The 15,843-nt window shown below is 34.2% G+C and overlaps 1 protein-coding gene across 9 annotated transcripts in view; it reads left to right on the forward strand.

The window, feature by feature from the left end:
- The window catches only part of CACNA2D1 (calcium voltage-gated channel auxiliary subunit alpha2delta 1), a 450,405-nt gene that overhangs the window by 392,708 nt on the left and 41,854 nt on the right, over positions 1 to 15,843 (forward strand). For 5 of the 9 annotated variants that reach the window (XM_039849431.1, XM_039849432.1, XM_039849438.1 and 2 more), the window contains 4 exons: positions 3,717 to 3,778; positions 9,936 to 10,012; positions 11,279 to 11,299; positions 11,973 to 12,033. In XM_039849431.1, coding sequence (XP_039705365.1) covers positions 3,717 to 3,778; positions 9,936 to 10,012; positions 11,279 to 11,299; positions 11,973 to 12,033 — 221 coding nt within the window. The remainder of the gene's footprint in view (positions 1 to 3,716; positions 3,779 to 9,935; positions 10,013 to 11,278; positions 11,300 to 11,972; positions 12,034 to 15,843) is intronic. The other 4 variants (XM_039849433.1, XM_039849439.1, XM_039849436.1 and 1 more) reach the window with 1 other exon arrangement.

The raw sequence follows: 15,843 nt of genomic DNA on the forward strand, positions 1-15,843 counted from the left end.
GGTAACCTTATATAGTAGGTGCCGTGTATGGCCCAGTGACACAGGCTCCCTGTTCATTTAAGCCAGGTGCTCCAAGGTTGTCCTTTATTTGGGTCATGTATGCCATCCTGTTGTAATTGAGCCTTGATTGTTGTTGGCACATCAGTGTGTGGGACGGACCTCAGGCTGACTAGCTTTGAGGATTAGCCATGCCTATAGCATATGAGCTGCTGTATGGAGACTGACTCCTAGGAGTAGGGTTTACCCCAGTGAGTTCGTGTGCCTGTTGAGACCACCCTTTGAATGTGCCTGCCTTTTTGTGGGGCTAATCAGGTGGTGCTCTGACGCCAGCCTCTGGGTGTTCTGGTTCTGAGGACCCTTGGGAGGGGCTCCAATGCAGGCCAAGGTCAGCCACTGCCTGTGACCAGCCGGAGCTACCTAGTACAAGCTACAAAGCTATCCACAGTTTATCACTGCTTGTGATGGACCTGGAGGCACTTGGCAGAGGCCATGCTCTAAAGTAAGTAAGGCCTGCTGCCACCGGTGGCAGGCCTAGGCACCTCAGCAAAAGGCCCAGGGTACCCCAATGCCGGAGGCTGCCTGCTGTTGCCCATAAGGCTCAGCAGCTAAGAGAGCCTGATACACAGTTGAGTGAGGCAGGGTCCAAGGGAGTCACCAGGGTGGGGCAAGCGGTATTTTCCAGGTTAGTGCAGATTTGGATTTTTTGCCAGTGCTGAGCCTATGGCTACTTGCGAAAGTCTCAGATTGCATCGGGGCCTGCTAATGCCTGCCTCAGGCCCACAGACACCCAAGATTTGTTCAATACTGCAGCTTCAGCCGGGGCTGGTTGCCCACCACTGAAAACATCTCTGAAAGTGTGAGAGCAGATCCCAGTTGGTTGCTGCTGGAGCCTCCTGCCAAGAGTGCAGGGTTGGGCTGGTTGCCCAGCCAGGATCATGCCTCTGGCAATGTGCAAGTTGAGTGAAGCAGGATCTCAGGGAGTCACCAGGGTGGAACAAATGGAGTTCACCAGGTCAATGCAGATTTAGACTTGGCTGTGTTGGGAGTGAGCTCAACACAAGGATAATGGTGGCTGTCCCCCTAGCCCTCACCCTGAAGCCACACAACTCAGTCTTTCCTTGTATGTCTCTGGCACCTCCTGAGCTGATATCCCTTCACCAAAGCCCAGGGTGAATGCCTGCAAGCAAGTGAATCTGTATGTGGGCCCTTTAAGGGATTGTCTGGGTTTCCAGAAGTTTTCTGTTTCACCCGGACAGGTGAAATCATTGCTGGTTTTCATAGTCAGATTCTGTGGGGATGCCTTTTCCTGGCACTGAAACCCTGAGCCGGGGAGCCCCATTGTGGGGCTAGGGCTCCTTGCTCCTCTCAGGTGTGTTGGGAGGCTGGCTACCCAACCAAGATATCCTTCCTGAAGCTCAACCTCCACATATGGGTGTGGGGTGTGGGGCCAGTCTCTGTCACTTATCTGCCCCTCCCACCAATCTCAATGTGGTCTCTTCTTTATATTATTAGTTATAGGAGTTCTGTTCAGCTAGTCTTCAGACAATTCTCCAGGTTAGATTGATTGTTCTATAATTTAGTTGTAATGTTAATGTGAGTACTGCATTTACCTACTCCATCATTTTGACCAAAACTCTTAACTCTTTAAATTTTTATAAAATAATGTTGCTTTGGTTTTCTTGATGCATTCTTATACTATTAATAATATGTTCTAGAAAACTATGTTTTATGCCTCTATATTTTATCACTTTTAGAAATAGAGCACAATTTAATGCAGATGTTCTAATTGTTACATCCCATATATTAATTATTTTGGGGTATTAAATTTTTTTTGTTTGTGTAATTGTTTCTGGCTTGATTTATCCTTTTTTGTTTTACTATTTACGCACTTTATATTGTAATCGCCCTGCATTTACATCTTAAATTAAATCAAGAGATGACACAATCACCCCCATTATCACTGGTACTAGTATATAATAAATTTATATTGCTTATTGTTATTCCATTAACATTGAAGAACTCTTTGTAAATGAAGAATGTCTCTTTCGATTATCAGTCACATGTGGAGTAAATACACATTTATATACTTACGTATTTGAAAAAGTATATAGAACCCAGAAGCTTTTGAACCTGGAAATTTAAGCCTTTATATCATCCTTTTTAAATGAAACATTTCTCTTGAATTCCTCAGCAGATCTTTTCCTAAAATGGAGTTAAGATCTAAATATGATCTTTTATTAGCATGGGGCTTTCCTCATTTTAAATATCTTTAGGAGTCCCCATTATGAAAATACAAGGGGAGATATATATATCAATTTCAGTCTTTGTTGAAACTCTAATTCTATTTACTTAGACTATAGCTGTGTGTACCCCCTCACTCCTTAGAAGAAAGATGTACACCATTCAGCAGTTCTGCCAACTTCTTCATGTTGTTCCACCAGCCATAACTCTGACTTGCACATTCTTTTCTCAATTTACAAATCAATTTTGTTTCAATTAAATCACTTTGATATTTTCTTTTTTCAATTTACTACAAAAATTTTTTGACCAATATCCACCTGCAGATTTTTTCTATTACTAATATTGAAAAAATATTATCTTGTATGTTTCCCTAATTGGATATTATTTTTATGCTATTTTTATAACTTGCTGAACACTAGTTTGCCTTTTTTAATGAGTAGTAACAAATATGTGAACACTATTTATTTTCATTCTTTTAAGAATTTCACTAGTTTAAGCCTTCTAAGTACTTCCTGTTTTCCCATCACCCATTCTACACTCACTTAAATAAAGCCATAGGGATGTTTTCTCTATAGAGGCAACATTATGTAATTGCTATGAAATGAATTTGGCATTATACATTCTCTTTCATCTTGCCAATTAAAGTCCTCTCTAAGACATTTCTTCATCAATAATTTGTAGAGAATAATAGTATGTACTTAGGGCGTTGATTAAATGAGACAACGAATGCAAAGTGCGTAGTATATTGCCTAACACCAAGTAATATTTCAGTGAATGTTACTGTTCTGATGGTGATGAGGAAGCTGGAGATAATTAAAAAAAAATTTAAAGATATAAGCATGTAATCACTACATCTAATGGAAGAAAGAATGATAATTTCCTTTCTATTCTTCAGCAGCTGCATATGAATGATTCTATATCCATGAAGTTCTTTAACTCTGTTTTTCCTATTCCTGGTAGATTTGTTTTTCTAACCTTCAGTGATACTGAGTAATTACTCTCTTATGATAGATAAAATGATAATAATGGCTTAATAAGAATAGTAATATGCTAATTATACATTTGGATCTAGACACACTGACTGCATTTAATTTCCTGCTTTTATCACTCTCTCTTAAACGTACTCTAATATGAGAATATCTGAGCCTTATCTAACATTTCATAGTCCTAATTCATTATTAAATTTTATTTTTCAGGAAATGTTATTTTCAGTTTTCAGGTTAATAATTCGGCATCAATTACTAAGATTTTACACTTATAATTTGTTAAAATTTATCACGTGGGTGTTTATTTTTGTCCTAAAATTTTGCTTCACACATACATATACCCATAACAAAATAAATACTTGAGAAATAGATCAGACATTTGTGAAGTAAGTAGTCGAATGACTACTGAATTTATAAATCCTAATGTTCTGCTGTTATGTAAATTTACATAGACTGGGTAGTAATAACCATGTCAAAAATTTTTTCTAGAGATATATTGACAAAGGAAATAGGACATACACATGGACACCTGTCAATGGCACAGATTACAGGTAATTGAATATATTTATATTTATATTGTATATAAGTATTCAGTGTCTTTCACTTATTTTTAGTAGCCATTTTTTCAATGGACAATTATTAAGTCTGGATTTTCATAAGCTATTTTTCATGTAATTAAAATAGAAATATTACATTTAACAACATTAAAATGTTTAAAGTTATAGACTTGTTTCCCAAATGGAAAAGGCTAGGAACGTAAAATTTAGAAATGAAAACATAAGCGATATAAATACATTCGATATTTTGTATATTTATGTGAGTAACAATAAATGTTGACAAAATGCCCTTAATTTGTAGTCATCACCTCCACTGATCTCTTCATTTAAATTAGTTTATATTACTTACATATTAGGTTGCAAATTAACTTACTACAATTTATTATATCATGGTATAATCTGATATAAAATGATCGGTTGATATAATTTACTCCCTTGAGTAGCAATTCTGCAATATCTCAATCCCTCCAATTGTGTGGGCCTTGGAAAACTGGATAGAGTTACACTCTATATAACCTCTAGAAAGTTCTCTGTTCCTCAACATTTGCTGAGCATTTTCTTTCCTTGTTCCAGTTCTCATACCCTTCCTTGTGGTCCCACTAATACTAGGCTGATATGAGTATGTCCTTTTTGTCACTCATTCTCTCTTTTTCCTCTCTAAAACCTCCATTTTTGAACCTCATGTCACCAGATCACAACACCCACCATTCCTCTTTTTTAGTAGTTATCTCCCTCTTGTTTGTGAAAGGTTTCAGTTCCTGTCTACTGTCATTTTCTCCTATGTTTGTATAGATCACTGTTTCTCAAACAATGACATAATCACACTCATGTAAAATAAAGCAAAAATTACCTACTAAAATAAACTTTAAAAGACATAAAAACTCAAACAAAAAACTTTTATTAGATTCTACAGACATAAAATTATTGTCAAATTGCTGTACATTTTTCTAAGTACTTACTCAATTTCTGTACTTAACTGATCACGAGCTGATGATAATTTAAATAGGCCAAGTCCATGGACCATGCTTTAAATAGAATTGACATAGACTATTTTTCTAATATCTAGACTTTTTTTTATCTCGTCTCCTCTAATGATCTTGTCATCCCTTTACTTTGGGTACCTATTCCAAAGTCGTGTTTTGCACTTCTTACATTGTTAAGACTACTACTCCTTCATAATCTCAATTTGAGATTTTTTTTCTTCCAACTCTTAGCTTACTACATTTTAGCTTTCCATCTCTTCCTTCTGATAGCCCAACTGCAACAATCCTTTGACTCATTTGGGACCTAAAACCCACCAATCTCTTCTACTTCTTCACTTCCTTTGCCTTCTTTATGTCTTTGTTCCCCTCTTTATTCAGCATAAATTCCTTGGGTCTTATGATAATCACTCTTTTATACACACCATCAACTCTTTTGATCATACTCATATTTGGCAAATGGCAGTTTGGCCACTTCCAACCCTGGTTAAATTCAAATTATTTCCAATGCATACTGCACCCACACAGGTACAAATAGGTGGAGAAAAATGATCTATGACCAATACATAACCCAAAATTCATGACCTCTAACCTCAACTAGACTTTAGTGATGACTGCTGATCTCAATAGTCCAGTAAATTTAGGATATTCCTACAGACTTTTAATAGCTTCTCTTCTCTTCTCAAACCCAGGACACTTTCCCATCCATATTCTCTCAGATGACGTCTTTGCTTTCTATTTCACAGTAAAATAGAAGTGGTCAGAAGAGAATTCCCACTACCACCGTATAAAACCGTTTGCATCTGTATCTCCATCACCTATCTCTATTTTTAGTCTCAACACAATAACAACAGTGATATTAATACTTGATTTAGAACATTTCATTTCTCTACTCAAAACCCTCTAATAATTGGCTGTTTCATTCAAGTTAAAAGCCAAAGTTTGTCATGGCCTTTGCACCTGAAATTATTTCTGCCTAGGATGACTTATTTTTCAGATATTCACATGCTCATCCCTCATCTTCTCAGCTTTCCTTACTTTCAATCTCCTCAGGAAGGCCTTCCCCACTAATCTTATTTAAAATGTAAAATGCCTCCTCACTCTCCCTGTCTCACTCCTCTGCTTTGTATTCTCCATAACACTCATCATCAGTTGACATTATATATGTGTATATGCACGTACACACATATACATATATATGAAGCATTTATAAAGAAATTTATTTCTATAATTTATTGTTTGTCTTCCCTCTCTAATAAGTTCTAAGAGTGCAAGGTTACAACATTGTTAGATTCTAAGATCGTTGGCTGCTTCATTCATTTACTTTTGAATCCCCAGCTCATGAAACAGTGGCACATAGTAGACATTCTACAAATATTTATAAAGTTAAAGATTGAGATTTTCAATTTTTCTCATCCTGTCAGATTTAAAGAATGTTGTCCAAACTTACATTGAAATATTCAAGTCTGAAGGACTCTTTGACTATACATTAATCTACAATTAATATATAGCCTAATCATAGCCTGTGGTGAACTCAACTATTCATTTCCTTATGAAACCAAACTATGCCCCCCCAGCCCCCATGTAACCTTTCAGGGCAGCCTAGAGGGCTGAGGATATCCCTCGAGTTGTAATGGTGTTATCAAAGGAAACTGTTGTCTTTTGTGTTCCTAGGATAGCACATAGAATAGATATAGAAGAGGAGAACATAAATATTAATTTTATGATAGACTACATGCAGTCTTTCTTCACTTTTTCAGTTTTGACACACTGTTGAACTTATTGAGAAATACTAGAAAGACTTTTAATTATTTTACTTGTGTCTACTGATTTCTATCTCTCACTTCTCTTAGGCATCTCTTTACACATATACAATCTTTACATACATACATAAGTCATTCTTTTTTCTTCCTCGTCCATGATTATTGCCAGCTTTCCTTTTTTGAATAAACTTGTCAAAAGGTGTGACAGGAGAGAGGAAATCTGGGAGCCCTATCTCTTTAGATGATTTCATGATAAAACAATGTATTGGATAAACTGTGTGGGAATTAGCTCTATACTTTTATTTCTTAGATGGACAGGTTCTAAGTTAGAAAAACCGTTTCCTTTTGACCCTGACAAAGAGTCAGCAATGGTGATTGGTCCTGTTTCAGTCATAATTAAACATTGGGGGTATTTTAATTTTTTATTATACTTTACTTACATGTGTTTGTAATAGTTTCACAAATGTCCCCTACATCAACCCCTTTCCCTCATGTACCCATAGTCATAATACATGATGCAGCCAGATTAATATTCTTTTCTCCAGTTCTGTATGTCCCTCCTTGTTCACAAAACTTTAGTCTCTTCCAATTTTCATTCAAGTTAAATTTGGACTTCCAAATTTGATATTCATATCACACATTTCTATCCTAACCTGTCCACCCTGTCATTTCTTCACATACAAATCACTGTTCTCTGAACAGACCCCAACTTCCCTACTTCTATGTATTTTCTTCACATTTCCTTTCCAAATCTACAACTTTGAGCCATACTAAATCTCTTTTTATTATAGGTGCTTCCCTGAATCTCTGTACAAATGAGTTTACAAAAAGCAATTTAAAACAGAATATTGCATCTAAATTGAAGAAAAATGTTTTGATTTAATGAATGAGGTACCAAATTACACTTAGTGACTTCTGTCTCCATAAGCTTTATATAATTTAGGTACTGCATTTTGAAATATAGTAATTATATTAATAGAATTCTCTCTCATTTTTAATAAAGAGTTAAGTTTTATAGTGATAAATAATTGAGTTAGAAAGTGTGCTATATTCCATTTAACTAGTGAACTATGTTTATGAGTCACACAAATATTGCATGGATTTTACCATCCATCTTGTGGCCCTGGCTTTATTTGACTTTAATCCCTAGGAGAAAATAAAGCAGCCTTGGTCTATTAGTCCTATATGGAGAGAGACAGGAAACACCACATATGACAGCATCATTGATTCAGAACGTTAGTAAAGTTTTGGCTACTATAGTTGAAAAAAATGACCGTTGCATTGAGGTGGAAATAATTAAATTAAGTGTAACCATATTTTTCTAAAGAATAAAGTGTAGCTGTTTCTAACAACCTGAGACTTGCAAGGCCAATAAGATACATATTTGATAGGTCAATTTTAAAACTTGTATTTCTCATGAGCTTCTACACTGTTTTTTATGGTACATGAGATATAACCCAAACTTACAGAGTGACACTGTAGCAGCCATATAATATAATGTTATCAGTTTTAATTAGAAGTTTTTCCTAGCAATAAATGCTGATGGGGTAGTAAAAATGTCCTAATTTCCCTTGAGAGGAATTTGTAGGAGACAGTTTTCAAATGCTCAGTAATTCTGCTCTACATTTTATAAATGGCAAGTGAATCATAAAAGGTCATCTTGCTTTCAGACTAATTGCACTGCTTATTTTAATCTCTGCCTCCACTTAAAGGAAGTTACCTGTAAAACGAATATAGAGATTTTCATTAAATCTACATAACATTTTATTTCTCTGACCTTTATCCATAAGGAAAGTCTATGAATTACTTAGTGATGGAGAAAGATTTGGGAACTGAGAGGTAACAAGCATCCACTCATTTTGCTATCTTGACTGCATAATTATAACAAATAAACTTGCTTTTACTTCTTCGTAGAATGAATTTTTAGTATGTGTATATATATAAATATATTTATAAAAATGAAAACCTGAAATTTTATATTTTGTCCTGTTCTGTATTGTCCATAAAAATATATATAATGAGATTACATTTTGGATATCTATCCAAGAAGCCTGGGAAACATGAGGCTTGCATTATTTTAAAGATCTGCAAATACCTGGAAATACCTAGAAGCCTAAATATGCACACCTTTGCCTGTGCATTGCTAAATTTTAGATTAAATATTAAAAGTGAATGCTGGATGATTCAATTGGTCAAATTAATATAGCATTACTTTTTGGAAATAGTTGTATTGGGAATCTTTGTGATACCCTTATTTCTTGCACTTATTAGTTCGTAAGTTTCCATCTATACTCAAAGCATTGCAAAGGTCATTTGCAACAGTAAATGTGGATATGGAATAATTAGTTATATCCTACACATATATATTAGACATTGTGAGAGTAAAAGAATTACACAAAGGCAGTTGTATTATTGGAAACTATATAATATTCAAATATTCTGACATCTTTTAACAGTTCTAATGCATTATGTGTTTTATTAATTGGTAACTTCCAAATAGTAAGGTTACCTGCCTGTCAGCTTTTTATTTTGTTCAGCCATTAAGACAAGGTTTGACGACAGGCTTGCCTGACAGTCCTATGTCTAAAACGTTCTAAACTTGGCTTAAGAGTTGCACTGGACCTTTCTTCCAGTTTGTGTATCTACCATAAGTCTAGAGTAGCCTCATGACCCTTGTAAAGTAGTGAGCTCAAGACATATGTCCTATTTTACTTAATAGCAATTTACCACGTGATATAGAATATCCACAGTAAATAAAATACCATGCCTTAGTCATACTATTGGGTAAGAATGAATGGGATGAGCAGAAAAATCTTTCTTAGTGCTATAAAAGAATTTGAATTTTCTCGTTAAAAGACACTGTGGACTTGTCTAAAGATTAGATTTCTAAAATAGCAGGTATTTAAACCCTTCAAAAGAATATGATAATATTTCTTACATTTATAATTTTTTAATAGCATACATTTGCTACAAAGCACTTTAACATTACACATAACTCCTTAAGTTTATTTACTTTGTTGAAAAATACCCTAGAATTATTCTGTTTTTTTTTTTTTTTCAACACTCAAAGTGTTTTAATACATTTTTCTGGAAATGTAATACCCATGACATTTCTTCCTCAGCTAATTTATGGGCACATTTAGAAGCTTATTTTCCATATGTCTCTTCTGATTCCCTACAATGTAGAAAACTGGATGATTCAGGATGGCAAGACCAAATTAAGTATTCTATTAGCAGACCAAATTAAGTATTCTCTTAGCTGAATGCATTTTACTGTCAAAGTAATGTCTTTTCTTTCCCACAAGGAAGATCTTTGGATTTTCCATGAACTTGATGTGTCTTTTTTTTTTTTAAGTTATGTTTCATTTTTGTTTGTTTGTGTTTATGCTTCTCTTGTTTCTATTGCAGTTTGGCCTTGGTATTACCAACCTACAGTTTTTACTATATAAAAGCCAAAATAGAAGAGACAATAACTCAGGCCAGATGTAAGTACTGTGAAAGTGACTTTAGGGTCTATTTGTTATCTTCTAGTATCAGATGTTTAAAGACGTCTAGATTTTGAAACACCCAAGGCTTATTAAACATTTTAGTAGGTGTTATTACCAAATCTACAGCAATGATTCTAACCCATTCCAAACATGCAAGGAACAAGAAATATTCTACATGGATAGAATATGAGCAGGTACTCCAGTCTCTCTGGCAGTCCCCACCACCCTTCCCTGCCTTGCTTTGTGCTCATAGAATCATTGCAGTGCTGTGTCCTTCTGTTGCTGTTGTTTTAAGGGTCTGCTAGCTTGCGCAAAATGTTTCACGTAGTCTCTACTCATGGCACTGTGCTAGTAAAGCTTTATCTTTTCTTTCTTCTTTTTTCTTTATTGTTGCTTTTGGCAAGAATAATATCGTGCTCCACATCTACTTTGTTTGAATACGTTAAATTGCACTGGTCTTTGGCTTTGGTTTGGCGATTAACTTTCTTCTCATAATCCAAATTAATGTCTTCAGTAACTCAAATGGATTAACTTTTTAAAGCATCATTTGGAATGTGGAGTAATTATTAACACAAGTGCATATTTCAAGTCATTATTAATCTTATTTTGTTTTGGGTGACTAGATTTAGTAAAGTAAAATGACCATCATATCCTTTGCACATCACTCAATTTTTACTAACAACCTAAACTTTTTCTGGTACAATAACATTAAAAATATATATATGTGTTTAATATACCTTTTACATCTGACTTTAAGTAAACTACTTTCATTTTTTTTTTTGTCAGTTCTTTTTTGCTCTCCGCAGTCCTGGTTCTCATAGTACTTTATGGTAATTTATACATTTATATCACTTCACTTAATAGATATGATGGTCTTTTAACAATCAGCAACTTTGCATGAGCTAGTTCTTCACTTAATTAAAGAAGGGATGACTAGTGGGTTTTTGATGATTGGTAAATGCTTCTGTTTATAGGCTGATATCACTGGTATTACACCTGCATTAACCACTTTGCAAAATAGACCCTTGAAATAACTACAGTACAGAGTGGGCTCTCTAGCAGTAATTGATAGGACCTACTTTTCAGTCTTCAAAAATATTTGTCTTTTTTTCCAGACTACAGCTGTACATAAATAAACCTTTGATCTATGCACAATATTTTTATTCAAGAAAGTCATTGAATAAAATATTGTTTGTGACCCCTTTTGCTTTACCCTCTTTTTTTTTTGTTTCCCTGCTTTCTCTTTCTGATGGATTTTCACAGCAAAAAAGGGAAAAATGAAGGGCAAGTATTTTCTTGTTGCTCAATATTTTTCTGTTTAGTACACGAGATTTCCACTGATCTTTCCATTCCTATTGGATATTACCCTCTGTGCTTCACATTTGCTAGATTCTCTTCCATGATCACTCCAACCTTAGCAACCAAAAAGGGGGAAAGATTGTACTTGTGTTTTCATATGCAACCAGTGTTACATTCAAGTTTATTCTTAGAGTTAAATATATGTGTGTTTTTATCCTTTCACTTACTAATTCATATTAATATGAAGAATGTTATTAATTTACTAAGGGCATTCATGGGTTTATTAAAATCATTTCTTTACCATAATATTGGTGAAGTTTTTATTTTGACATTTTAAATAAAATACCTCTGATATAACATTGATATAAATCACTTTTTAAAGGATATCTTGGTTGTAGTAGAGTTAGTAAATGGAATAAATTATAAATATAGCATTGTCTGTGATATAGCTATTGTAATCCATGTTATGAAATTAAAATTGATTTTTTTTTAAGTATGGAGGATATTTGTATTCATTGATATATTTCAATTTAGGATGTAAGTAGTCTATTTTTATTTTTTCTTATTAGGTTGTCTTTCTAAAGCTTTTTTATTGTCATAGGACCTCAGGATATATATTCTGGATTGCTTATCTAACACTGTAATATTATCTTTGCAGATTCAGAGACACTGAAGCCGGATAATTTTGAAGAATCTGGCTATACATTCTTAGCACCAAGGTTGGTTTTTTTTTTTTTTTTTTTTTTTTTTGTTTTATAGTTTTAATGGATGATAATAGTTCTGCATTGGGGTCAAAACTGCTCTGGGTTAATTCCATGCCAAATTATAGAACCAAAGGGAACAATAAAATTGAAAGAGAATCCTGTCCATTCATTCATTTACTCATTCATGTACTTACTGAGCAGCTACTATGTGCTAAGCAATGTATTGATGTGGGGATATAATAGTAAATAAGACAGATCTAGGCTGTGCTTTCATTGGAACTAACTGTATATTTAGCAAAAATGAATAATTGTGCATTTGCATTTGTATAATGTATACATATGCAAACATATTCTATATATGTATGTTTTTATATATTGTATACACACATATATACACATACACACTGGTAGATAGATATATGTAGATATGTACAGACATACACATGTGTATATATACACATAACGTATATACCTCATAGAATGTCTTAACCTCATAATTGATTTTTTTAATACTCTAACACAACTTTCTGGGAAAACATATATTAATATAGTGACATTTTCTCACATATGTTTTAAGATCGATGTTTTCCCTCCTGCTCAATTTTATCTCTCTCTCATATAATTTCCCTTCTCTATCCTTAATATATATCTTTATCCTTACTTCTATTTTCACATAATTTGAAACTCTATTCAGTAATCCAAGAGTGATCTCTATTTTTATTTCCTTGGTTTTTGATTCCTACTCTCTAGCAGACACATATAATATTCAAATTAATATAATTCCTATTAATCTAGGCTAAGTTATTGAAGAAAATAGGTTCAGAAGCTTGTATTATTAATTTCTCAGATTTTATACTTCTTAAAGAAATTATTCTGTAAGAATGCAAAGAAGGCTCATAAAAGTTGATCCGAGTTACTGTTAAATTTTTTGCATAAGGATGCCTGAATTTTTGGTTCTTGAAAACAGGGAACATACTTTTTGAGATATCTGTTAACAGAGCATTTTCTTGACTTCATAGGTGACTACCTTTAAGCAGCTTCTCCTGCTTGAATTTTCTTTAGTGTTTGATACTCCTGACTCACCGTCCTTTGATGTTCTTTGACTCTTCTTGCTTGATGACACACTATTGTGATTTATTTCCTCTCTCTTTGCTGCATATTCATTCTCTTTTTTAAGCTTCTTTTCTTCTGCAGATCACTTACATGAGGGTGCTAGCTTAGGCTCTCTTCTTAGTTTATGTCTACAGACATACCACCCAACTAGTTCATGTCTACAGTTTAGAGTAGTGCCTTCCAAATCTACAAGATTGCCATAATATCTGGAAACAAAATAGACATAATATGTGGCTTATTGACATTACACTATAATATAGAATCAAACGATGACTCTGTTTCTAGACTTTATGTCTATCCTATATATTTCAATATGAGATTCATATTTGTGGAAACGTAACAAGGGTATCTTTTTAATGTGCTTCAAAAACAGTATCTCCTAAACATTCATTCTCTTTGGAGAAGTTTTTCTTGTGTTGCCTCAGTGAAGAAAATACCTCTCAGATGCCCACCCTTGCAACCTGTTAGTTATTTTTGCTCCCTTTCCTTTAAATCTAACTTCTAATCAATAAGTTCTGCCAAATATAATATATATTCTGTATATCAAGCACATCTGTCAAACTCTGCTGCCTTTGTCCTAGAGCAGACCACTGCCTTCTGTCACCTAAACTACTACAGCTGCCTCCTAATTGATCTTCCTGCCTCCAGTATTTCCCACTTAATTCCCAATCCTATCTTCTTTCTGTAACCAAAGAGAGTTTCTAAAATGTGTTTCTCTAAATGTATTCTGCTAAATACTAACCAATGGCTCAGTATTATCCTCATGATAATCTATACTTTATGTCATAGCTTTCTTTTTTTTTTAATTTATTGGGGGTGACATTGGCTAATAAAATTATATAGGTTTCAAGTGTACAATTCAATGCTCTGTCACTAGGTCCCAATTTACCAATGTGGTTGCCTACACTCTAAATCTGGTGCCATCAAACTATAGCCTACAGACTGGCTGCCTGTCTTATTGTAAGTTAGCCATACTCATTTGTTGGTGTACTGTCTTTCTCTGTAAAGGCAGAGTTGAGCAGTTGTGCCATAAACTTTAATAGCCTTCTGAGCCTGAATCATTTACTATCTAGCCTTTTAATAAAAAGTTAGCCAACCTTTGTTCTAAATTCCAACCACATTAAACTTCCTTCAGTTCCTAAATGCACTGTTTGTTCCTCCTTACCTCTTTTTACTCACTAATTTTCTCTTCTATTTTGGACTATATTCAGAAACACTCCACCCCTTCTCAAAACCCAGCTTCAAACATCGATCTGGGAATTTCTTCCCATTTTCACTGAATTAGGCAGCCTTGCTGACTGTCTCACAGAATCTTGCATTTCTCTGACTAGTGTACCAGCCACATTTCATTTTATTTACTTTCTCCGTCAGAGCCATGCCTGCACCTATTCGACATACCATTCAATACTCAACGAATAAGCTGTTGCCTGATACACAGTAGGTGCTGGATAAATATTTAGTAATTGCAGCATCTATAAATACATGGAGAATATTCGGAAAATCATGTTATTGACAATAACACCTGCAATCTTATTAACATTTTTTCAATACGAGTAACTTTGAGCAATTCAAAACTGCTAACCTCCGTTTTAGGTAGAAAGAAGACTGCTAAGCACAGAGCAATGTCCCACAGAATATTAACCTATTCATACATTATCACTGTAGAAGAGACTGAAATCACAGCAAAGTGATAATATTTCTCCATCTCAGATAACAATTTTCCTCTGGCAACTTCTTCACTCTTCTCTCCCATTTATCACATAGCAGACCACTCAGACTGGTTTTTCTGCACTTCACCATCAGACAAGGTGGAAAACATGGTAAAAGTCTAGGTATTCATAGAGAGGATAATATATCTCTCAATTTCAATGCCCAGTTTGTAAGCAATGGACTTGACAGCAGGGGGACCCTTTCTGTGGCCTAAATCATATTCGGTATCAATATGACTGACTAATTGGAAGACTGGAATTTGCTTATGTGTTTAGGGAAGGAGCAAATACCACAAAAAGGAAGCAGTGTTGTAGCTTATCGGACAAACCAACGAGTGTCCACCTCAATTAACAAGTGTTAAGCCCTTTACATGCATGATTATATTTACTGCTCAAAAAAAACTCAATAATTAATTTGTGTTATTATTCCATTTTATAGATCAGGAAACAGTTTTAGAGATGTTAAATAATATGGGATTTGAACCAAATTCCTTGCTACTCCAAGATATTAATATGTATATTGAATATGCAAATGCTAATGGATGTCAAAAGAATATCCAGTGCACCTGAGTAAAATATTTTTTGTAGGAAAGGTTTACTAGGAAAGTGAGTTTTGAATGTGTATTCACAGAGTTGTAGAAAATAAAGTGATAGAAAGTTGAGGTAAAGAAAAAAATCAGCAAGAAAAGACAGAAATTTATGTGGTAGAGAACAGCAGTCATGTTTTATCATTGTTATTAATGAGAAATGGTGTAGCAAACTCTAGAGCAAGACTATCTGAGTATGTTTTCTAGATCTTTGTTGTTACAGATGTGTTACTCAATTTCTCTGCACTTTGTATCTTTACTTGCAAAATGTTATAACAATAAGACCTATCTCGAAAAGTTATATAACCTTTAAATGAGATAGATAATGCATGCAATGTATTTACCATAGTTCTTGTTAAGATGTGGGCTTTAAATAAATATATTATTTTTCATGGTTGTAGTAAGAGGTAATTAGA

Source organism: Pteropus medius, unplaced genomic scaffold (assembly GCF_902729225.1).
Source record: "Pteropus medius unplaced genomic scaffold, Ma_sr-lr_union100, whole genome shotgun sequence".
NCBI lineage: Eukaryota > Metazoa > Chordata > Mammalia > Chiroptera > Pteropodidae > Pteropus > Pteropus medius.